The sequence below is a fragment of the Crotalus tigris genome, unplaced genomic scaffold (genome assembly GCF_016545835.1).
Source record: "Crotalus tigris isolate CLP2741 ecotype Arizona unplaced genomic scaffold, ASM1654583v1 scf7180000024437.13266115, whole genome shotgun sequence".
Taxonomy (NCBI): domain Eukaryota; kingdom Metazoa; phylum Chordata; class Lepidosauria; order Squamata; family Viperidae; genus Crotalus; species Crotalus tigris.
Genome location: NW_024100606.1, coordinates 8,344,275 through 8,370,419, shown reverse-complemented (window position 1 = coordinate 8,370,419; position 26,145 = coordinate 8,344,275). Strand labels below are relative to the sequence as shown.

Here is a 26,145-nt window from a genome sequence, read left to right as displayed (position 1 = left end):
ACGGCCACTCAAATTTTTTGAGATAAGGTGCTGTCTATGAACGACCAATGGACAGTCATAACTCCAGGTACAACCGATTTTAGATGAGCTTGAAATCCGTAATATTGTCCAACCATGGATGCAGCTCCGTCGGTTGCACATGCTACGACGTTTGTCAAAGGGATGTTTTTCTCATTAAAAAACTCTTCAACCTTTTTAAATATCGAAGAACCTTTTGTGTCGGTGGCTAAATTTCGAACAAATAACAGTTCTTCCCCGATCTCTTCATTTCCGTTGATGAAACGGACACAAGCCAATAACAAGGCTTCATTTTCACGAATTGTTGACTCGTCAATCTGCATCACAAATTCTGTATTTTTCAAGGTGTCAATAAGCTTTTCTTCCACATCAGCAGCCATTTCATCAATTCTTTTTGATATGGTGTCATTGCTCAAAGGAATCGATTGCGTGATAGTGCTTGCGCTGGGCCCCAATATGGTAGCAACAATCTCTTTCACTGCTGGTAAAATCAGCGTTTCTTCGATAGTGTGAGGTTTGCCATATTTTGCTATCAACAAAGATATTTCATAGGAACAAATGAGCCCCTTGTCGGTGTTGAGTGACGATTTTCCAAATAACTTCCCAACAGTGCTTCGACCCTCAAACTTGGCCTTTAAGAATTGGAAAAACGATGCCGGTTTGTCGACTTTATCTGAATGAATTCTTACCAAATGGTCTTTCAGTCGGGAAGGCTTCATCGCTTCATTTAAAAATGTTTTCTCACAAAGAAGACAAAACAGAAAGTATACGTTGGAAGGAGATGGAATGAATCCCAATTTTAGGTATTCCGTTGAATATTGGCAACACTTCCTCTTCTTGGCCATGTTGAGAGGTCTTCGAAATGAAAGGCACTACCTGCAAATTAAATTTTCGACTCCACTGGAACACTAGAAAAACACACGTGGACGTCGATAAACCTAGTTTTAACAGTTACGTGGACATTACAGCTGACATCATAGGGTACAGCCACTCAGCATACGATGTTTTGAAAAAAGTGCTCCCCCCTCCATCACTGCCCATTCTGGCCAATGGTGTGCCACTGTATGGGTAGAGGCTGCTGCGCAACGTGCATGAAGATAAGTGATGCATATTCACATATGTACGCGTTCTGTACTGAAGCTAGCTGGAGGAACATTTGAAAACACAATTCAATCCACCAATAGTGAGCAATCTGATATTTTTGTATGACAGATGTACAGCGATTCACTGTACAAAAAGTCTCAAAAGTGTCCCAAAGTCTCTTGCTCCATTACTCCCATATCGCCCCCTTTTCGTTCCTTCGGACCCCGCATCGCCCCTTTTCGTTCAATCGCCCCCCTGAAAAACAAAATTGCCCCCTGGGGGCGATATTGCCCAGGTTAAGAACCACTGCTCTAAAGCAGCAATTCTCAACCTTTTCTTCATCACTGACTGCTTTTAAATACTTTTTGTGGCCAAAGACCATGACCATGGATCCCAAGACAACTCAAGATTTAAATCATAACATTTCTTAAAGCTTTTGAGGATCTCCTATGATGACAGTGCAGCCTCCTAGGGGTCCACGGACCATAGGCTGAGATTCAAAACTGCTCTTATTTCATGAAAATACATATCCATGCAATCCCCGTTTTACGAGCGTTGACTTAATGTTTGTTCAAAGTTATATGATGAACGCCCCCTAATGCTTACAAGCATGTCCCGAAATTATGAATGTTGCCGCACCATAGCAGTCATTCGCTTTATGAGCAACCGCATTAGCACTGCAACATTCACTCTGGTTATTCCCTCGCTTTCCACCTTCGCCTGGGTCTCTCTAGGCACTAGGCCTTCAATACTCACCCTGCGAAGATCAAGATCCTTTGCTTTCTTGGCTGCTCCAGGCCTTCGGTGGGTTGGCAGAGAATGGAGGCCTAAAGTAACGCAAGATCAGTGGGGTGAGATCTCATGCTACTGATCTCATGTGATCTCATGGTACTTTAGGCCTCTATTTTCTGCAACAGAGAACAAAACTGAAGCCGGTAGATGCTTCCATGTGCCTCTGGAGGCTGGATCAGGGCACCTCAGATCCAAGTGGCAGCAGAAACCACAGCAGAGAAGAGATGGATCTTTTCCAGGTGAGTCCGGCATGGTAGGAAGGGAGGGGGAAGCCTGAGGTATCTTAGTGGGTCAGGGAAGCCTTAGGGGCCTGTTTCATCACCAGGCCCTCCATGGCCTTCCCCACCCTGAGGTACCTCATATGTAGTTAATGAGCAGCATGCATCTTAACGAGCAAGGGAATGATCTCGTTCGAGGTATGAGATTCACTCTATTAGTTTTTGAGTTACAAATGGAATGGGCAGGCTCCATTACACTCGTAACTCAAAGACTACCTGTAGGTGGGTTCATTTTATCCCAATCTAAAATAATGCTTGTTGATAACTGGATCAATTCTGGTTGAAAGGGAAGAATACATACAAACATCAGGTTGTCTGAAATGGGGCCTACCAAATCAAAGAACTTTAAAAGTAGCTTCTGAAGTCATATTAAGGAGATATCTTTGAAAAATGGAAACTTACATACATATGCCAAGAATCTGAAATATAGTTTCAAAGTTTAAATAGCTTAATGCTTCTTTAAACATGATGCTTTATTTTAATATCTTTTAAAAAAAAAAATAGAATTAGTATAACATTTTAACAGCATAAGATATAGGCCAATTAGATTTCCTGTTGCCTGCATGTTACTCACTATTTCACTGAGTCTTAAGCTAATGTTATAGATGTAGTGAGAAACACTAAAGGTGATTAAATTATTATTGCATCCAAATGTGGTTTCTTGGCTATTTCCAGAAAAGAACAACTGCTGTATTGAGATCTTATGATATTATGCTATGGTCATCATTTTGTAGTATTCTGAAACAAGTGTATTGATCACATTGTTACACTGCATTCAATAAATTTATTCTATTTAAAAAGATGGGTCAAAAGACTTCTCTCTATATATTTTGTCTAAGAATTACAACCATGAAATTTTCCACATGAGAAAAAATAATATATAATATTTTAAAAGTTCACTGTGTTTAGAAATATCTTAATGAAACTCTCCAAGTATATTACTGGTCATCAAGAAGACCCACATGACATATTGTAATCCTCTGAAAGACATATATCTCATTAATAGTTTTTAAATTCTGAATTGTGTGGAGTTTTTTTTTCATGCATTGGTAACTGGTAATGTGCTCTGGAAATCCAAGATAATAGTCATTATGGCTTCCTTGCAGAAACCAAGATTCATTTCCTCAACGTGTGGTAAATGAATTGCTGTCAATCATGGTTCTCTTATTGTGCTTATACAGAGTTAGACATCTAGAATTCACTTGCCTTTCATCTTTTAGAAATGTCCATTTTTCTAAACAAATGATTCACCCTACACATTTCTACTTCTTAGCACTTCAACTTGGACCCATGCATTTTTACAGGGGCAGGTTTAGCATTTATACTGCCAGATATAATAGTATGCATATGGTAACAAATTACAATAGAAACAGCATTAACTTTTGCACCGTCTTGAAGTATATCTTTTTTATCTTTTTCTGATATATCAAGATAATTGGGAAAATAAATATAAGGAAATGAGAATTTATGTACTATAAATCTGGGGTTTAAAGGACTGAACCCTAACTCTTTTCCGATAATTCAAATAACTTGGCTACACAGAGCTCAATAAAAATCTACAGACTTCTTTTTTGTGCCAGGATGAAAGGAGTGTTCATTCAGTGTTACTTCTCATCTTCATGAGAATATTTCAAACAATAAGACAAGTAAAACAAAGTGCAAAATTGGCACAGCTGTTCTAATAATGTATTTATTCTACAAAAAATAGTGGTTTCAGACATATAATTATAAATATTAAATATATCTTAAGTAATTCAGTCCTAACCTGCTATACAAGAGAGACTTTGCCTTTGTCAGATTTGATAGCCATTATTTTGACTGCTTACTCAAATGCAACCTACAAATATTAGAATATAAATATGTCAATGTATAATTTCTTGTCTGCTCTTCACTCTTCTTTATCCTTTTAAAATAAATATATACTTGCCTTTCTTTTTAATGATTTGTTCCTGTCTTCCAACCAATCATCCATCTGTTCCTCAATTTCTTCAATAGAAGTTCCATGATCATATGATGGTATAAATGCATTTGTTTCAGCCACAGTATATATAGGAAATTCAGGTTTTGGTTTCTTGATTTTTAGTTTTTTTCCCTCTGTGAAAAATAAGAAAGAATTTAAATGACAAATATTGGAGAAAAGCATGCTTAAGATACTTACTACACTCAAATATATCTAAGATGCTATTTTTATAAATATTGACAACAGCTAAAGAAAAAAGAGCTATTTGAAATCAGCAAATTTACCTCATTAATCAAAGTATTATGTTCTTTCAGAAATGAATTTCAGTACCACTGGAATTATGATAGTATACTTCTGTTTCAAAAAGGGTTTGGCAAGATAAATAATTGGAGACCCTGTACTGTACAGAATAACAAGTAACAGGAGTTACAATCTAGAAACTAGCACACTAGTAAAAGGAGTCATAACTCCATAAGCTTCATATGCGTTAATTAAAGAGGTTACAGTGAAAATAAATATTATTCTGAATGGCCACATATTACAAACACAATATTCATATTACATCTAATTCTTCAAATATAAGTTGTCCATATGGTAAAGATCATAAAAAAATCAGAAGCTAATTATCTAGGCCTATAAGATTTAAATCATGCATACTCTGAAATATGGAGCTAAGACTAAAGCACTTTTCAAATTATGATTATAATTCAGATTGTCTTGCAAAATAAAATGGAGGAAAAATACTAAAAACGGCAAATGTTTTCCACTATATGTATTTAAAATATTTCTTCTATAGTATTGTTCCTTGCAAACCCAGTTCTTAATGTATACTGGAAAAATAACACTATAATACAAATAATTGAAACCATTTTTTAAAAAATCAAAGTCATAAGCTCGTTCAAGTTTCTAGAAAGATGCACACTTAGATTTCTAACTGAAATATATTTCTGTTCAAGTAATAAATAAGGCCTGTTATGAAAATGAATGTAAAAGGCTGGGGTTTTGGTTGGCGAAGATATCTTCCAAATAACAATATATTGAGAGTGTTCAACTATGATTTCATATTATGTGTTTAAACCTAAGTTTTAATCACTCCTCTTTCTTCATTCCTCTTCAGGAATCCAACATTAGCTGGATACTGTATTATGCGTAAATAAAATTTAAATAATAATGATTTTAATAATTTTAATGGAATAATAATTGTATTTATTTAACTAGTTTGTATAGTTTCCCATCTAAGTAAATCTAGGTAGTGAATAGAAATAAAAACATGCCAACTACATAAACCCATTAAAAAAATTATTTATGTCTTGGGCAGAGGCTGTTCCAAGATAAGTTTCATAACAGAGAAAGCTCACCAGGTGATACTGCTTCATAGAAGAGACCTAGAGCACATCCATTTTGCTAGAATTAATAGGTGGCAAAAGCTATCAGGGAAATAAGTCCTGCAAGAAATCTGGTCACAATCTATATAGGTCTATAAAGGTGACAACATCTACTTTGATTTGTACTTGGAAACCCACTAGCATCCAATGCAACACTAGTAAAAACAGTGTTATGTGAATGTATCAAGGTACAGGTAGGTGTTGACTTACAACAGTTCATTTAATGACCATTCAAAGTTACAACAGCACAGAAAAGTTACTTATGACAATGTTTCACACTTATGACCATTTCAGCATCTCCATGGTCAAAGTTCAGACACTTGATAACTGATTCATATTTATGAAGTTGTAGTGTCCCAGAGTCATGTAATTACCTTTTGTTATCTTTTAACAAGCAAATAAGGAAGCCAGATTCACTTAATGTGTTACTAACTTAACAAGTGCAGTGATTCACTTAACATCTGTGGCAAGAAAGGTCATAAAATGGGGCAAAAAACTATCTCATCTAGTTTTCTGAATTATATTGGAGACTAAATACAATTCATCTGATTCAAAATTGCAAGTTCCACAACACTAGAGAACAGAAATATTTTAGATCTCTTCAACAACCAGGGAAAGAGAGAGCAACATGGTTCATTTTCTATCTATTAATTTTATTTTTGAGGTTAAACAGATTTTCTGGAACACTCTACTAAAAGTATATCCTACCTGATATCCTCCAGATGCTTTGACTACAACTCCAACAATCCCTTAGCATTATCAATGCCAAGGTCAAGGAAAGTAGAAGTCCAAAAAACTGGAGGCCAGCAGGTTGCTTTTTACTGCCCTTCCATATATCAAAACATGGTTCACCAGAAAGTTTTATAGGTAACAGAAAGCTTGATTCTGAATAGATAGATTTCACATTTTACACCCTGTTGTTCTCTTAAGAGCCCCTAGCTTTTTCCCACACAAGAAAAGCTGAAGATTATTTCTATGAAGCACTGTGATATGTGCAGTTGTTAATATAGTGAAATCAAAATCTGTCATCCATCTTATTGTTGGACAATTCTAATTCAACAAGAACTACCATCTGAAGCAGTATGCATTATACAGATATACTTTGGGATAGTCAGTTCTCTGCATGCTAGTCAATCTTACAAAATAAAATAAAGAAATAGAAATAACTTCTGCAAGTAATCTGCTTGTAGAAAGGATGTGATCAAAATGTAATTAAATCAAACCACAGTTTTAGCAGTAATTTATATATTTACTAATTACTGGTAAAACTATTATTAACCCAATTAATACTCCCTAAGATTGAACTGCAAGTCCCACTGCTGCCCAGACTCTTTGGAATATTGTATACTCCCATACCAAGATTTTTCTAGTAGTTTAGTCAGTTTCCAAAAAGTAATGGAAATATAGTTTTCTTTGGAGATGATTATTCCGTGTTTTCTATACAATTGGTAGTCAGCTACCAGTCACTTTTTTGGGGGGGGGGGGTTTCATTATTTTGCTATTTTGATTTGTAAACCCATCTAGAAATGTAGCAATATAAAAATACTTGAAATTAATTAATAGCCTGATTCCCTATTTTCCATTATATAAAACAAAATAAAGAAAGAAAAACCCAGGTGGGATTAGATAGAAGTTGTATAAAGATAAAAGGCAGCCATAATGAAATAAATTATATTGGGGTTTGCTAATATAGCATGTAGATGACTGGAAATAGATTCACTGAAGGAGTAGACAAATTTTTGGGACTATGAGCACATTGGCATTTTCAGAACATCAGAACATATGGCAGATATACTTATAAAATAATTACTATGAGAAACTTTGCTTATTAACTAAAACCATAATTATGATGGACATAATCAGAAAAAGATACATTTGCCAGAAGATAAATTAGCCTTGACTATCCTAAAAAAACATCCTGATGCCCAAAGGCATGACTGAAAAATCTACAATGTTATAGCCTAGTGTTTTGCTCTGCAAATTTCTATATTTGCATTTTATAAGAGACTGTTGTTGTTGTTGTTATCCCGTTGCTAAATTGTGTCCGACTCTTCATGACCATATGGACCACAACATGATGATCCTCCCTATTCTCCATTGTCTCCCAATTTGGCCAAATTCATGTTCATGGCATCAATGACACTATCTAACCATCTCAACCTCTACTATCTCCTTCTTCTTTTGCCTTTATATAAAAATTATAATCTTTTAAAAAAGTCAGTTGGGTATGAAGTCCAATGGACACTAAGGAAGAATACATGACATCATCATGTTGCCTACTTCTTAATATGACAAAAATGGGGCAATCTATGGAAAATAGAAAATTATAATATCAAGAGGCAATAATACCTGCAAAATAATATATTTTAGGATGCAGAACAATTACAAAACAAATAAGATTAGGAAAAGGAGAAATAATATTCACAGCTTTTATACATAGCAAGCAGTTTACATATTTCAATTAAATAAAGATGAAACAGATGAGAAAAGTTTCAAAGGTTCTACTTCAAATTATCAAAGGATCACACCTTTTGTGAGTAAGTTACTCAAGCAATATTTGTGTACATTCACATCACTTTGAGCATATTTTATTGTGTTTAGTAATCAAACCAATTTGGAACTACTGTAAAATTTACCAGAATTTTTTTTTTTAGGAAAGCATAAAACTAAGTGATTACTATTTCTTCAAGACATTATATAAAATCATATCTTTTGGAATTGTTAATATATTTGTGGTGTTTTATCCAACCTTATTTCTTATTTGATTAATTGATTTGAATGCAATAAGACAACAGGAATTCAGAAGTAATTTTCGGAATTTCATATTGCGGTTAATCTGATCCTTAGTAAACCCATTTTCTGCATAGATGGAATCTGACTCCATCTATAGAATTAGATTTCAGTTAGACTCCATCTGTGTAGAAAATGGGACATGCTGAGATAGGTGGAAAACCCACCCACCCCCCTGCCTCCCACACATACCATTTTAGAAAGGATAAATGCAATAAAAACTGCACTAAAAAAACTCACTCTGAAGAGTTTCCAGTTCAGCTCTTGCCAAAGCCTCTTCTTTCTCTTTTATTTTTGTTTCTTTATATTCTACGTAGAGTTGCTTGGCCTCCTTTAAGAAAATGCAATGATATTAGCATTTCAGAGAGACCAACTCTGAAAAGCACAATGTTAAAGTTTTACACTTCATTTCAAGCCTGGCAATTATTTTCTTAAGAAAAAAATAAAAAATTTAAAGAGTGAGATTTCTTAATAATAATGCAGCATAATGAAAACAAATTATAAAGAAATATTTTAGCAACAACCTACTGTGGTCCTAATTATTGAAAAGATAATGAATGAAATGGTTCAGTTGTAGATCTGAAATGCAACATTGCCCACTAATTTTTTTACAGTATGCAAGATAACCTATCAATTACCCTATCCTTGGGTTTGCTGGAAATTAAAAGCACAGATAAGTCAAACCGCTCACATTTGCAACTGTAAGCAAATTCAGCAAAAACTACCGTATACAATACATCAAACTGATATATCTGATGCATTTAGGACAAATTATCTGAGTAGAACAAACCTAGAAGAAACCTTTCTGTTTAGAATGATGAAGAATTTCATAGTGCTTGTTTTACTGCTAATATCACAACAGTACAAATGCCTCAGCTGCTTAGCACCCTAATGGCCAGTTTTAGATTCTTCTGCTATTAGTAGAAGATTATATTGTTTCTTTAAGAGACAAAGAATAGGAGAAAAAACCCTCTTTTGCCAATCATTAGAAAGACCATGCAGTTTAATCTCATTTTATCTCACTGAAAGTTGGGAGAGGAGATTTAATTGTTGTACAGGGAGGCTCAGTTAAAAACACTGGGCTGGCTAGTTACTGGACATCTGAGGAGCCAGCTTGCAGGTTTCTTCATCTCCCCATCCCCAGTCCCCCATGCATGAACCCAGCTTTTAGTTTCAGCAGCAGTGGGGAAGGTTAGCCTAGAGCAGCGTTTCTCAACCTTGGCAACTTTACAATGTGTGGACTTCAACTCCCAAAATTCTCCAGCTAGCATTTGGGACAGTAAATCCAACAGCAAATACAAGTTTATACACAAATTACAAAGGCTAATGTGTCCATTTAATGTCAATAAGTAGCAAGAAAGAGGTAATTCTATCCTTGCAGATTGAGGCTTTCCTGCAACAGGTTATAAAATGGGATTTCTTATCATGGTTACAACACAATGTTTGAATCATATGGAGATACTTGATACAATATCTCTCTCCACAAAGTATTTGTTTCAAGCTACACAGAAACAGAACCACAGTATATACAGTGAGAGAAAAAATTATTTGATCAGCTGCTGATTTTGCATGTTTGTCCACTGACAAAGAAATGATCAGTCTATAATTCTAATGGTAGGTTTATTTTAACAGTGAGAGACAGAATAACAACAAAAAAATCCAGAAAAATGCATTTCAAAAAAGTTATAAATTGATTTGCATTTTAATGAGTGAAATAAGTATTTGACCCCTTCGCAAAACATGACTTGGTACTTGGTGGTGGCAAAACTCTTGTTGGCAATCACAGAGGTCAGATGTCTCTTGTAGTTGGCCACCAGGTTTGCACACATCTCAGGAGGGATTTTGTCCCACTCCTCTTTGCAGATCCACTCCAAGTCATTAAGGTTTCAAGGCTGACATTTGGCAGCTCAAACTTTCAGCTCTCTCCACAGATTTTCTATGGGATTAAGGTCTGGAGACTGGCTAAGCCACTCCAGGACCTTAATGTCCTTCTTCTTGAGCCTCTGCTTTGTTGTCTTGGCCGTGTGTTTTGGGTCATTGCCATGCTGGAATACCCATCCACGACCCATTTTCAATGCCCTGGCTGAGGGAAGGAGGTTCTCACCCAAGATTTGACAGTACATGGCCCCTTCCATCATCCCTTTGATGCGGTGAAGTTGTCCTGTCCCCTTAGCAGAAAAACACCCCCAAAGCATAATGTTTCCACCTCCATGTTTGACAGTGGGGATGGTGTTCTTGGGGTCCTAGGCAGCATTCTTTTTCCTCCAAACACAGCAAATAGAATTGATGCCAAAGAGCTCAATTTTGGTCTCATCTGACTTTCATCCAGTTCTCCTCTGAATCATTCAGATGTTCATTTACAAACTTCAGATGGGCCTGTATATGTGCTTTCTTGAGCAGGAAGATTTTGTGGGCACTGCAGGATTTCAATCCTTCATGGTGTTGTGTGTTACCAATTGTTTTCTTGGTGACTATGGTCCCAGCTGCCTTGAGATCATTGACAAGATTCTCCTGTGTAGTTCTGGGCTGATTCCTCACCATTCTCACGATCACTAAAACTCCACAAGGTGAGATGTTGCATCGCGTTCCAGACCAAGGGAGATTGACAGCTATTTTGTGTTTCTTCACAGCAACTGTTGTCACCTTCTCACTAAGCTGCTTGGTGATAGTCTTGTAGCCCATTCCAGCCTTGTGTAGGTCTACAGTCTTGTCCCTGACATCCTTGGATAGCTATTTGGTCTTGGCCATGGAGTTTGGAATTTGACTGATTTATTGCTTCTGTGGATAGGTGTCTTTTATACAGGTAAGAAGTTGAAATTAGAAGCACTCCCTTTAATCTCAGCTCATAGCCTGTATGAAAGACACTTGGGAGCCAGAAATCTTGCTGACTGATAAGGGATCAAAACTTATCTCACTCATTAAAATGTAAATCAATGTATAACTTTTTTGAAATGCGTTTTTCTGGATTTTTTGTTGTTATTCTGACTGTCACTGTTAAAATAAACTTACCATTAAAATTATAGACTGATCATTTCTTTGTCAGTGGGCAAACGTACAAAATCAGGAGGCGATCAAATAATTTTTCCCTCATTGTACATTGTACAATTCAAGAATAATAATACTGTATATTAAACATTTGAAACAACAAACTGTTATTGCTGTTCCTCTTATTCCCAAATAAGAGAAAATCAAGCCATTTAGATGTATTAGCACTCTGTTATATAGCACTACTTTTCCAAACTGCCCAATTTCAAACAAGAATATTTGGATACAATCTGGAGTCTTAATTCACGATAGCAAATTACCAAAACATGATCAGAAATCAGTTTCCCCAATGAGGTTTAGAGATTATATCAAAAGCACAGAAGTAATAAAGCATGGATGCTTTGCCTGTGAGTTCAGGTTAGAAAGAGTTAATTGGCATTTAACTCTAACCCTTCTGACATTGAAAACCAATATTTGATGCTAAATTCTGGAACAGAATCTATTACTGCTTATATGACCTCTAAACATCAGACACCAAGGGGTATCTGTCAATCTCAGTAGTGTGTCAATCATGGAGCAATTGGAACTGAGGCTCAGATGAAAATGACAGAATAGAGGAGAAAAATGAAGTTTTTAATAGTCAGAATTGCTAAAAGTTATGAATTGTTTGGAATTAATTGAAATTAAAAGAAGTAGGATAGAAAAATGACACTTTGGAATGTTAATGTTGGAGAAGACTCCTGGAAATACATTGAAGCCAAGAAAACAAACAAACATTAAATAAATCAATCTAGAGACACAATTGACTAGGATCATATTCTGAATACATGTGAGGACTTACTTGTCAAAAAATACATGTAATGCTGGGGAAAGTCTACCTCTACACTGAGAACCAGCCTGGTCTAGGGGTTAAAGGCATCAGGCTAGAAACTGGAAGACTGTAAGTTCTAGTCCTGCCTTAGGCATGAATACCATCAGGGTGACTTTGGGCCAGTTACTCTCTTTTAGCTCTACCCACCTCACAGAGCTAATGTTGTGGGAAAACAAGAGGGGGAAGGAATATTAGATGTGCTCATCACCTTGATTTATATAAATAATAAATAAGATATAAATAAAAATAAAAAGGATAATCAACAATACTACAATGCTAAGAATCAATACTGATTTGACATATAACCATCAAAGCAATAATTAAAAATAGACATTTTACAAATATCATTCTAAAGTACTATAACAAATAGTAAGCAAAACACTTTGGTAGGTAAAGATCCATAAAATATGGTATGTACTTTATATTCAGAATTTCATTATTTTCAACTTCTAATTAACTGAATTTCTTAAAATATTTCACTTCATATTTTCTCACTTAAAATATTTTTTTTCTATTCAAAACCTGATTTGCAAATCCAACATGAAGTAATGTGATATATTAATTAATTAACTGATTGATAAAAATAATACCAAATAGATGCTATTCTTTTACCTTTGATCTATTATTCACAATCAGTTTTTCTAATCTGGAAATTCAGATGCATTTTCCTTGAACATATTTTTTTATTTACTTTGCAAAATTGAACTCTGGACAGCCATTTGTGTTATAATGAAGTCACTTCACTCCAACAGAAATTCATTGTCAACTTCTTTTATATCCTTAACCTACAGGACATTTATTTTACAAAGATTCAAAATACTTTCCAGGTAACCATACCATGATTAAAGATTAATAATGTTACTAGGAATGCGTTTCTTCATGGGATGAAGCTGACCAGCCACATTCCATTATTTCTATTCTGAACTGCCAACTAACCAAATTTCAAGTAACACTACTTTCCTTGGAGCATCTAATTTATAAATTCCAAGCCTGCCTGCCTGCTTGCATGCCTATCTATTCCTCCTAGCAAGCTATCAAACAACAATATATCAATAATAATAATAATAATAGTAATAATAATAAAGTTGGAAGGAACTTTGGAGGTCATCTAGTCCAATCCCCTGCTCAGGCAGGAAATCCTATATCATTTCAGATAAATGGCTGTCCAAGTTTCTTCTTAAAAACTTCCAGTGTTGGAGCATTCACAACTTCTGGAGGCAGGTTGTTCCACTGATTAATTGTTCTAAGTGTCAGGAAATGTCTCCTTAGTACTAGGTTGCTTCTCTCTTTAGTTAGTTTCTACCTGTTGCTTCCTGTCCTGCCATCAGGTGCTTTGGAGACTAGCTTGACTCCCTCTTCTTTGTGGCAACCCCTGAGATATTGGATCACTGCTATCATGTCTCCCCTCGTCCTTCTCTTCATTAAACTAGACATACCCAATTCCAGCAACTGTTCCTTATGTTTTAGCCTCCAGTCTTCTAATCATTTTTGTTGCTCTTCTCTGTACTCTTAATAGCAATAGGTATAATGTGTTACTTAGACATAATTTTCAATATATTTCACAACAATAAACCAAAGATTTTTTTAATTGAGCTTGATTCTTGGTGACTTAATGGACATGTCCATGTACATTTCTTGCCGGAAGTACACAAGTGATTTGCTTTGTCTTCTTTCTCATCTGACATAACATTAAACTTGCTTTATTGCCCCCACTCACATACTAAATAGGTCTCATCATGCTTAGCTTTTTTAGAATAGGTCAAAGTTGGCTAGATACTACTGCCTAACTCAGTGATGGTGAACTTTTTAGAGACTGAATGCCCAAACTGCAACCCCAAAACCACTTATTTATCGCTGGGTACCAGGTGGGGGTAGCTGTGGTGGTCATGGTAGTTTGGGTGGGTGTGGACAAGGTGGGCATGATCACCTCGATGTTGCTCGTGGGGAGGGACGCCTGTGGGGACCAGGCAAGGTTGGGGGAGATCCAGGGGGTCTCTGGCAGGTGGAGCGGTGGGCAGGGTGCTCATCCTACTGGGTGAGGCGAGGGGAGGCGAGGCCATTGTCACAGGGCAAGGTGAGGCCGGGGCGGCTGCTGCCTGACACCATCGGCCCCCACACACAGAGGCCAGCAAGCACATGGGTGCTGGGATGCATCCGGCCATGTGGGACCTTGGTGAGTTAGTGGGTGGCTGGTTGAAGAGGGATGGTTGCCATCTTCAGGGCATGGCGCACGTGCCCACAGAGAGGGCTCTGAGTGCCGCCTCTGGCATGCATGCCATAGATTCGCCACCACTGACCTAACTCCTCCTCCTCTTCCTCCTCACCATTATGACCACCATTCCATACCAATTTACTGCAAAACATCTCTTCACTGGAGATTATGGATTATAATCTATTATGTAGGTCTGAAGCAGGTTGTGTGCGTTTGTGTGTGTGTGTGTAAAAATGAAAAGGAAAATGACAAATCTGGTTGAAAATCTAAATAAAAAGAGAATGAGCTTCCATATAAATGCTAAGAATCTGCTTGCAATTTAACTGATCAAATAAAAAAATAAAACAAAAATCCTCACCTGCATGAGCAGCAGGCAAGCCAGTTCCATTTAAATAAGCAGCAGGCATGTCTGGATGCCACTAGCACAAATGGAGCTGCTGGTACCTTTGCTGGCTGTTCACACAGAACCATTTTTCTCCCCCCCCCCACCCGCCAGTCTGCAAAGCCAGAAATGTTGAGGAACTCTGATTTAGAACTTCTTAGGTACCAAAATATTTTGCTTTTGCATGCATGTTTATTTAAGATAAACACTACCAATGCAATAACTCACAAACTGGAATGAATAAGAAAGCAGCCTTCTTCTATGTCTCCTAATCATTTCAGTAATGTTTGCACCAGTACCCATGGTCAGTATTATTTACATGTTTTCCAGTATGCGACTTCAAAAATTTCAGTTATTTTTTATTTTAATTATTTATATACTGTCCTGCCTTTCTAGTGTATATGCCTCTTTCAAGGCTAATGTTTCACCTGTGTAAGCTAAAATAAGAGATATAGCAAAACTTTTCCAGAAATGTAAAGAAAAGTGAATGAAAGTTTGTGGTTTGCAATGAAAGATACAGGATGATGCAAGAATAGCTGAAGAAAGAGAAAACTTTCTCCCTACAAAGAAAGCAATGCAACACTACAGTACAAAAAATATCTGTCTTAAAAACCCTGATTCATGAAAGCAAGCCATTCTATCAATATGCATTTTAGTAGACCTTTTCTTTACTCTTTAGGATAAGATATTGATTTTACTTTTAGTTGTTGTATTTTACTTTAGGTTCTCAACATATTGCTCTTTAAACTATCTTCTTTGCTAAGCAGTCCCACGTCAGGATCATCAAATTCTCTCCAGGACTATAATTCTATTTTTAGTAGAATCTCCTCACAAATATATGCCATCAATGTTATGGAGCCCTGAAGGTTTCAGAATGGTGAGCAGTCATATTAATGCATATTAACATAATTCAAAAGGTAGTCCATTTAACTGCATTATGAGATCAAATGTAATGCTTCACGTTTTCATTTGAAATATTCAGATTGAAATAAATCAATCTTATAACTTTATATATAGCTTTCAAAATAAACGGCTTTCATTGTGTTATAATTTGCTTCCTTCCCTAAGAAATAAAACAAAAATCCATTCTTTTTTTTTAACTGCAAGATTTTGGATTCTTTAAAGATAAGATGTATTTCATTCAACACTGGGTAAGTGATGAGTTTCCCTGACATATCTTTATACATGTCAGGAGAATTCTCATTTACCATGGTCAAAACAAGATTTGATATAGAGCAGTTTTTCCATTTCCATATCATTCTGCCAGCACAAGATTTTAGTGGGACCTAATATTTCATTAAGTAGACAATTTAAGGCAAGAAAAGACTACTTTCCCTTCAGAACAAAATCTTGCACAGATTGTATCCAGAGTTCCTTAGTAATTGCTGAAAGTGAAAATTAACGGTAGATGAGGTATAAATGTAGAGAAAAGGCTACATTTTGGGAAATGGAGTGGAAATATGATGCTCTCATAGTATATAATATCCATGTTATTAATTAAATGTACATGAAAGCTACTAAAATATATGAATCGACAGCTTTTTAGCACTAAGTAGTTTTCCTACTTAGATTGGCTAACAAAACGCTTCAATAGCTACTGTATATGCTATTTGAGGCACCTAGGTAGTTTTATTAAGTAATTAATCACAGGAGGAAGAGTTGGCATGATTTCAGGATACAACACCATCCAAATAATTCAGAGAGAATATTGCACATGTAAGTTGAATAATACATTGAAGAACAGGGACTGCAGGAACATCCATGACTTTGCAATGAATTCCTGTTTCTAGAGATAATTTAATAAATTGTTCTGTCTAAAGGCAATATCCTAGATTCAATCTTCAAAATCTAAAGAAAAAGGTAACATGCTCAGCTGCCAGAGTTGAAAGATGAATGCCCAACACTACCATTAGGTTACAAATGTCATTCATGGTAGGTTCATTCACAGAAGATTTTAGCCGTATGGTCCATCTTTTTGCTTAATATGATATACAAATTTATCACCGTGGCTTGTTCAATAAAACATGCTTTAAAAAAACTGACACTCTTACACCTGAATGCAAAAAATATGTCTGTGCTAAACAGGTTATTTCTGAAAGAAAAAAAAAATGTCTTGATCAGAACTCTGTTTAGAAGTAGCATCTGGAAGTATGTACAAAACCGAGCTTTGGTTGGGGACATTTGGTAATATTCACATCAGCTCTCCTCACTTCAAAAATCCATCTTAATCTATTTCCTCCCATCATCCATAAAATAATTAAAAGTAAAGCTCTCAAAAATATTGTGCTTTGAAACTGTGTAACATTTTTTCCTCTAACCCTAGAGAACAGCTGGCATAGCAGAGAAAAGGAAAATGACAACAACAGCTAACCTGTGGAAATGCATACAAAACAGTTTTCTGAAGTAAAGAACCATCTTAATTATTTTAAGTGCCTTCATGTATTAGAGTTAAGAGAAAGGAACAGAAGGGGCAGGAGTGATAGAAAATACTCAGATGGATAAATGACAAACAGATGTGAATAGCAGTTTTGCAGCATGATTTGTGTAAACAGATATTTAGTCAGTCTATTTAATGGCTAATATCAGGAGATATTAAAAAGATGCAGGCTGGGATCAAAAGATACCCTTGCCTAAACAGACAGGCCTTCTACTCGTAATCAGAGAATATATGTTTTCAAATCCTGCTTCTGCCTCAGCCTTGTTTTCGTCTATATCTTCAAAAAATAAGATGGGATACAATAGTGCTAATCAGGGAAAGGTGATGGAAACAGAAACTGCAGTAGCAAAAAAACTATTTAATTGGAGGGCAAGGAAACATTGCAAATTCTTGATTTCAAGAGTGAAAAATTGTATTTATTGTTGTCTAATATAATATATGTAACTCCTTAAAAGTTTAAAAAAATAACTTTGTACTCTTTTTGAAACACCACCACCATGACAACCCTGCATGTTTTAATTAAGCATTGATTCAGACAGAATAAACAACTGCTGTGATGCTGCACATTGTCCAAGAGTAAGAGGGAATCTCTGAAAACATATTCTGATTGGCCAAATATAATATATTTCTATAATATTTGGAAAATGTATATTGTCGTCTACTTGCTCACAGTGGCTCAAGGCAGCTTACAGGAAATAAAAGCATAACATTAAAGGGGTGTTGTCTTACCTGAACGCCTTTTCTCAGTATGGAGATGGAGAACCCACCAATGGGTTTTCTCTGTCTGCCTGCTCTTGAGACCAAGTTAGCCAAACGTGACATGCCCCCTGTTGCTAGGAGATCCAGTCCTGACGAGGGCGAAAGTGGCTGATGGTAGAACTAGGTATTGGCTCTCAGACCCCTAAATCCTGCCTAACTGACCTAAGGGATGGATGTGGATTCTCCATCTCCATACTGAGAAAAGGCATTCAGGTAAGACAATGCCCCTTCTCCAGTACAGGAGATGGAAAATCCACCAATGGGACATACCAAAGCCTCACTGTCCCAGTGGGTGGGAAACAGATAAGGCCGGCTCTACGTCCCCAGAAAACAACCAATTGGAGGACCCTCTGACCAAAGGAGGCATTTGCGGAAGCAAAGCGGTCAATCCTATAATGGCGTACAAATGGGAAGGGCGAAGACCATGTCGCAGTCCTGCAAATCTCCTCGATGGGACGCCTGAATAGCCCATGCCACAGATGTCGCAGCGCTGCGAGTGGAATGGGCTGTGATATGACTTGGAGCCGGCCGGGAAGAAGACTGGTACGCCTCTGCAACATAAGCCCTGATCCACCTACCTATGGTGGAAGCGGACACCTTCTGCCCCAGGGAAGCTGGGCAGAAGGAAATAAAGAGGGCCTCAGACCTGCAAAAAAGTGTGTGCATTTTATATAACGCCGCAGGGCCCTGCGGACGTCCAGTGTGTGCCACTGCCGCTCCAAGTCATGGGAAGGATTGGGGCAAAAAATAGGCAAAATGACTTCCTGTGCCCTGTGGAAGAGTGAGTTGACCTTGGGCACGAAGGTGGGATCCAACCGAAGGACCACCTGGTCCACCTGATACAAAGATCATTCCTGATCGAGAGAGCAACCAGCTCAGAAATATATCTGGCTGACGTGATGGCGACCAGGAATGCGACCTTGTGAGATAAGGCACGTAGCAGTATAGTAGTAATGGGCTCAAAGGGCAGTTTTGTGAGTGCATACAGCACATGAGGCAGCTCCCAAGAGGGATAACTGTGTACCACGGGAAGCCTAGTGTTGCATGCGTCCTTGATGAAGGCGCATATACTAGGATGGTGAGCTAAAGGGACTGAATTCGTGCAAGTGAGGAATGCTGATAGGGCCGCCACCTGCCTACGAATGGTCGCAGGGGCCAGGCCTCTGTCTAGATCAGTGGTTCTCAATGTTTGTGTGACGGCGACCCCGTCACACAAACGTTCTGCGCATGCGCGGCGCGGTGCGCATGGGGGCGGGGAGCGCACATGTGCGGCGCACATGGGGGCAGCGTCCCCATGTGCAGCGTGCATGCGCGGCGGCGGCCCCATGTGCAGCGTGCATGCGCGGCGGCGGCCCCATGTGCAGCGTGCATGCGCGGCAGCGCCCCCATGCGCGGCGCGCATGCGCGGCGGCGCCCCCTGAGGGGAGAAAATGGCGGATCGCCTTCTTTGGCGACCCCCGAAAAATGGTCAATCGACCCCAAATGGGGTCGCGACCCATAGGTTGAGAACCGCTGGTCTAGATCGTCAAGAAGGTAGTCTACGATCTGAGGAATAGTCAATTTGTAGACATCCAGTTGCCGCCTTCTGCACCAATGGCAAACATTTTTCCAGATGGAATCATAAATGCGATTGGTCGCCAGCCTGCGAGAGGCCGGAATCATAGTGATTGCCCATGGTGAGAACAATTCTTGCGTCATGATGCTGCGCTGAAGCACCAGGCGGCTAACTGTAACCATTGGGGGTCTGAGTATTGGAGGATCCCCTGGTGTAAGGACACGCGATGCAGGGGAATCTTCCACGGGGGAGAAGGGGAGAGATTCATTAGGTCGGCAAACCAGGGCCTTCGTGGCCAGTATGGGGCCACGAGGATCACTTCTGCTGGGATGAGCGGGGGGTGAGGCATAAAATAGGCCCTCTGGCCAAGGAGCCTGCAGGGCGTCTGTCCCCTCCGCCTCTGGGAAGTAATAGCGGGAGAAATACCAGGGGAGTTGGGCATTGCTTGACGACACGAACAGGTCGAGGACCGGTTGGCCGAACCTTCAGGGTATCTCCGAGAAAAGATCCGGATGTACTCCCCATTCCAAGGGATCTATTGTAGAGAGACTCAGAAAGTCTGCCTGCTGGTTCTTCTCCCCCGAGATGTGCTCAGCCCTGAGGGAGGCCAGGTTGGACTCTGCCCAGGATCCCAGCAACCGGGCCTTGGACATGAGGGACTTGGACCAGGTGCCCCCCTGCTGGTTCACGTGGGCCTTGGGTGCCATGTTGTCTGTAAGGACCAATACGTGACGGCCTCTGATCCAGTGGTGGAATTGGCAAAGAGCTAAGTGAATGGCCCAACCAACTGATGTTGTGTCTCAAGTCTGCGCGGGACCAAAGGCCCTGCGCAAACTGAGACTGTATGTGGGGTCTCCAGCCGAATAGGCTGGCGTCTGTTGTGATGGTGAGGCGGTCTGGCTCCTTGAAAGGTGACCCCTTGGTTACTGCCTATGAGAACCACCAGCGAAGAGACCTCAGGGTATGGACCGGGAGCCTCACTTGCCAGCTGGATGCACTGGAGTTCAGCCGCTGGAACGGTAGAAGGAACCATTGGAGCTCCCGCAAGTGGAGTCTGGCCCAGGGAACTATGGCTATGCAGGAGACCATTTTCCTTAGTAGTTGAGAGATTAAGACCAGTGAAATGGTGCGGCCTTTGTACACTCAGCGAGCTAGGTCCCTGATGCTGTCCAACTGCTCCTGGGAAAGATAGACCATACCGTTTGTGGTGTCTATGATGGCTCCCAGGTGCAGAAGTCTGGATGAGGGAACCGTCTGCCTTTTCCGGAAGTTCACTGAGAACCCATGCTATTGGAGGACTTGAATCGTTAATTCCAGGTCTGACTGGGCCGCCCGGAAGGATGACGCTTGGATCAAGATGTTGTCCAGGTAGTACTGGATGCATACCGGTACCTTCCGTAGATGGGCGGCCAGCACAGCCAGGATCTTGGTGAACACCCTGGGCGCCGAGGAGAGGCCGAATGGGAGGGCCTTGTATTGAAAGTGATGGCACCTGTAACAGAACCTGAGGAACTGCCGGAGATCTGGAAGGATGGGGATGTGGAGATATGCTTCCGTGAGGTCTACTGACGCCAGGAAGTCTCCCTATCTAATGCCTCCCAGGATGGACTAGAGTGATTGCATCTTGAATTTTTTGTATGCAATATAATAATTCAGACTCTTGAGGGCTAGAATTGCCCTCTACCCCCCCCCCCCGAGATCTCGGGACTCACAAAGAGGATGGAGTAGAATCCCCTTCCCTTGTAATCTGGCAGTACCGGTTCTATGGCCTGTATTTCCAAAAGATGATGAATGGCCTCCTGCATAAGCCCCCGCTTGATTGGGTCCTGAGATGTGGGGCAGGTGATGAAATGACCCGGAGGACTGGACAGAAAGTCGAGGGACAGGCCGTGTTGGATGGTCTGTAGTACCCAGCTGTCCATGGTTGTAAACTCCCACTGATGGAAGAAATGGGCCAGCCTGCCCCCTATGGGGAGGGTGACACGAGAGTCACTTGGACCGCCTGAAGGAACATCCTGTCCCTTGAAATGGCCGTTTGTTTTGATTCTGCTGTCTGGGCTGAAAGCCTGCCCTGTCAGATGGACGGTCATATGGGCGGTCTTGTCTGGACATGAAGGATGGGAGGGTTGGGTGGCTGCTGAACCCAAAGCTGGCCGAAAGGACTGCCTAGAGGAATAAGGAGTGGCATGCTTGTCAGACCATTTGGTGAGATGAGCCATGACCTTCCGCTTGTCCTTGTTTTCCACAAGGTACGGATTCAGGGCCTCCCCAAAGAGGTGGTTGCCTTGGTAGGGGGCAGTTGCAAGGCACCATTTGGCCTTGGCATCAGCCTGCCAGTGCTTGAGCCACAGCATCCTCCTGGTTGTAATGTTGGAAGCTAGGGCCCTCGAAGCAAAGTTTGCCGACTGTAGAGTTGCGTCTGACGCATATTCCGTCGCTGCAACCATTTTGCTTAGGTCCTGATGGGTCCGAATGTCCTTGGGAGGGAGTCTGGCTCCAAGAGTGGTTTGGACAAAAAAGGACGTGCAAGTGGCCGTTTTAATTTCCCACACGGCCGATTGATGGGTCTTTCGGAAGGTTAAGTCCCATTTCCTATCCTCTGCTTTGAGCGCCTCAGCCATGTCCCCAGAAACCGCAGTCTGGGACACGAGATGGGTCCAGGCTTCATCCACCTTTGGTACCTCCAGAGCCTCAGTTAGGTCTGTAGAGGTGCTAAATATCTTTTTATCTGTTGCACCTATGGAGGGGAAAGATGATGGGGAAACCCATTGCTTCTTAACCCCTTTAAGAAAAATGGAAGGACAGGGAACATGATGCTGGGCTGCCACGGTCTCGAAGAAGACCAGGTTTGGGCTCACCTCGGATGTGGATTGCGGCTGAGGGAACTGATCGGACCCTATGTTGGCTGTCATGGTGGCTTTGCGAAGTAAGGGAAGGAATAAGGCCAGATTGAAAAGGCCTCCTGACAGGGAGGGGTTAGGGGGAAGCTCTTCCTCCTCTGACAAGTGGAAATCCAGCTGATCACCTCCCATCGGGGACGAGTAGCCACTAATTAAGGAATGGGCAGAAGACGTGGGTTCCTGATATAGGAGAATCCCAGCTGGAAGTATATAAGGCAGAATAACAGAGATAGAAGCCTCCTGTCCGGGCAGTTGATAAGACCGTGCCGCGAGTGCCCAGTCTACTACTTTAGAGAGCAGGGCCTCAAGGCGGCCATCGGAGAAGATGTCTCTGAGTTCTGGCTCCCTGAGTCCAAATGCCATTGGGGTGAAGGTGGCCTCAGAGATCGAGCGTGAGGATTCCTGTCCTCGAACTGTGGGTAGGCTGGCAGTTGTGTTATGAACTGTTGCTGGAGGGGAACAATGAGTGATGAAGGCGTCCGCCAAGAACCACACGCCCTGAGCCGAGGTCAAGAGACCTAAAGGGAGATCAAAATCCGGGGCCGCCAAATGATCCATCTCTGTTCTGTCCTGCCTCTGCGCTCTGGAGAAGGGGCATTGTCTTACCTGAACGCCTTTTCTCAGCATGATGATGTAGAATCCACTGGATGGGTAGTTTCAGCCCTCCTGCTCAGAAAGAGACTAGGTCAGAACTTTGGCCACACCTCCCTCTGGGTGTGTCCTCCCAATTTTGATGAGGCAAAGCATCACTGACGAAGTCCTGCGCAATGGCTCCAATTTTGGGGGGGGGGCGACACCTGCCTAGACTACCATAATGGGAGGGTGTGGATTCTACATCATCATGCTGAGAAAAGGCGTTCAGGTGAGACAATGCCCCTTCTCCAGCATGGTGAGTATAGAATCCACTGGATGGGACATACCAAAGCCGCTCGTGTCCCCACGGGGTGGGAAGTCTAGGCTTGTGTCCCCTGAGAAGAAACAACCTGTTGCAGGACTCGCCTGCCAAACGCAGTGTCCGCCTCTTCAAAACTATCTATATTATAATGCCTAACAAATGCGGAAGGGGGTGACCATGTCGCAGCCCTACAAATCTCCTCAACCGATGCCTGCTTGGACCAAGCAGCAGATGCAGCTGCACTGCGCGACGAGTGAGCAGTAATGCGCATGGGAACTGGAAGTGACTAGGAAATATAAGCCCGAGCAATGCATGCCCTTATCCACCTACCTACGGTGGAAGATGAGACCTTCCGACCCATGACAGAGGGTTGAAAGGACACGAACAGGGCCACCGACTTGCGAAATGCCGAGGTTCACTTAACATAGTGATGCAGGGCCCTGCGCACATCCAATTTATGCCACTGTCGTTCCAGTCTATGTGAGGGATTCGGACAAAAGTTGGGAAGAATTAGTTCCTGGGACCTGTGAAACGAGGTATTAACTTTTGGAATGAAGGCAGGATCCAATCTGAGGACCACCCTATCCTCGAAAAAGGTACACAAATTGTCCCTAACTGAAAGTGCGGCCAATTCCGATATTCGCCTAGCCGATGTTATAGCTACCAGGAACGCACCTTTAAGGACAGAAAGTGAAGAGAACAAGAACTGAGAGGTTCGAAAGGAGGAGAAGTCAAAGCCTGCAACACCTTGGGTAGATCCCAAGACGGATAGCGGTGTACCACGGGTGGCCTGGTATTGACCGCCCCCTTTAGAAAGGCCCTAACCGCCGAATGTTGCGACAATGGATTCAAATTGTCGCAGGAGAGGACCATTGAAAGAGCCGCGATCTGCCTGCGAATGGTACTGGGTGATAAGCCCCGGTTCAAACACTCCAACAGATAATCTAGGATATTGGGAATCATAACCGAAAACTGGTTGAGGTTTTGTTTGGTGCACCATGTGCAGAAGTTTCTCCACGTGGCATCATAGATCCTATTAGTCGAAGGGCGTCTCGAGGCTTGAATCATTGAGATCACCCCGGACGAATAGGATTGTTTAGCTAAAGCTTCCCACTCAAGTGCCAGGCGGCCAGCTGGAGCCACTAGGATCGGGATGTTGAAGGTTCCCTTGACCGAGAGCCACTCGGTCTGGGGGAATCCTCCATGGTGGTGATAGTGAGAGATCCACAAGGTCGGCAAACCACGGACGTCTTGGCCAATGTGGAGCAATTAAGATTACCTCCGCTCTTTCCTGGATCATCTTGTGGATAGTTGCCGGTAACAACAGAAGGGGAGGGAAGGCATAAAGCAGGTGTGCCGGCCACTGGCATTGGAGGGCATCCATTCCCTCTGCTCTCCGTGCCGGGAATCTGGAAAAGAACCTGGAAAATTGAGTGTTCGACGTGGAGGCAAACAGATCCAGATGAGGACGCCCAAACCTCATTGAGATGTCCCTGAGCAGGGTCGGATCCAGTCGCCATTCTGAGTGGTCCACCGTGGCCCTGCTCAGGGAATCTGCTTGTCAATTTGCCTCCCCTGAAATGTGTTCTGCCCTGATGGACCTCAAGTTGGACTCTGCCCACAGGCCCAGATCCAGGGCCTCCTGCATGAGCGCCCAGGACCGGGTCCCTCCCCGTTTGTTGACATGAGCTTTGGCTGCCACATTGTCCGTCAGGATGAGGATATGTTGTCTCTTCATCAGGGAGGAGAACTGTAGGAGTGTTAGGTGTATAGCCCTGAGTTCGAGCCAATTTATATTGTGGGCTAGGTCCGATCGGGACCACTACCCCTGGGCCAGATGAGTTTGAAGATGGGCACCCCAACCGAATAGACTGGCGTCTGTGGTTAGGGTGAGCCTGAGGGGCTCCTTGAAGATGGTCCCCTTGGTCATCGCGGATGAGGTCCACCATAGGAGTGATAACAAGGTATGGTGGGGACTCTGACCCTCCTGTTGGATGCACTGAGGTTCTGTTTCTGGGAGGGAAGGAGGAACCATTGTAGGAGTCTTGAATGGAGTCTGGCCCATGGAACGATGCCCATGCAAGATACCATCTTTCCCAGGAGTTTGGACAGTTGTACCAGGGGTACTGTTTTGTCCCTCCGAATCTGATGTACCAGCTTTCGGATGCTGACCCGACGTTCCTGGGAAAGATAAACCCTGCACAGAGTCTATGACTGCCCCAAGGTACAGAAGTCGTTTTGTGGGGATAGTGTGGCTCTTCTTGAAGTTCACTGAGAACCCATGCATCTGAAGAGTGTGTATCGTGATCTGTAGATCTGACTGGGCCGACTGAAGGGAACTGGACTGGACAAGAATGTCGTCTAGATAGCACTGCACCCGAACTGGTATCAGCCTGAGGTGAGCCGCCAAGATTGCCAAAACCTTTGTGAAAACCCTTGGAGCTGAGGATAGACCGAAGGGAAGGGCTCTATATTGGTAATGCCGGTGTGCATAGCAGAATCTGAGGAACTTGCGATGTTCTGGGTGTATGGGGATATGTAGGTACGCCTCTGTGAGGTCTATGGATGAGAGGAAATCCCCTTTTCTGATACTGGCGAGTATGGACTTTAGGGTCTACATCTTGAACCTTCTGTAGGTCAAGAAGTGATTCAGACCCTTTAAGTCCAGTATTGCCCTCCATCCTCCTGAGGCCTTGGGGACCACAAACAGAATGGAGTGGAACCCCTTTCCTTCCTGACCCCTTGGTACAGGTTCTATGGCTTGGATTTCTTCCAGATGGGAGATGGCCGTAGCTACCAAGTTTGCCTTGGTTGCATTTCGTGATATCGGGCACCTTATAAAG

General features: G+C 41.4%; 1 protein-coding gene across 1 annotated transcript in view; it reads right to left on the bottom strand.

Moving 5' to 3' along the window:
• Positions 1-26,145, bottom strand: part of DNAJC1 (DnaJ heat shock protein family (Hsp40) member C1) — a 155,066-nt gene that overhangs the window by 59,202 nt on the left and 69,719 nt on the right. The window contains exons 7-8 of the mRNA XM_039331612.1: positions 8,547-8,637; positions 4,099-4,265 (exon numbers count right to left, since the gene is read on the bottom strand). Of these exons, the coding sequence (XP_039187546.1) occupies positions 4,099-4,265; positions 8,547-8,637 (258 nt within the window). The remainder of the gene's footprint in view (positions 1-4,098; positions 4,266-8,546; positions 8,638-26,145) is intronic.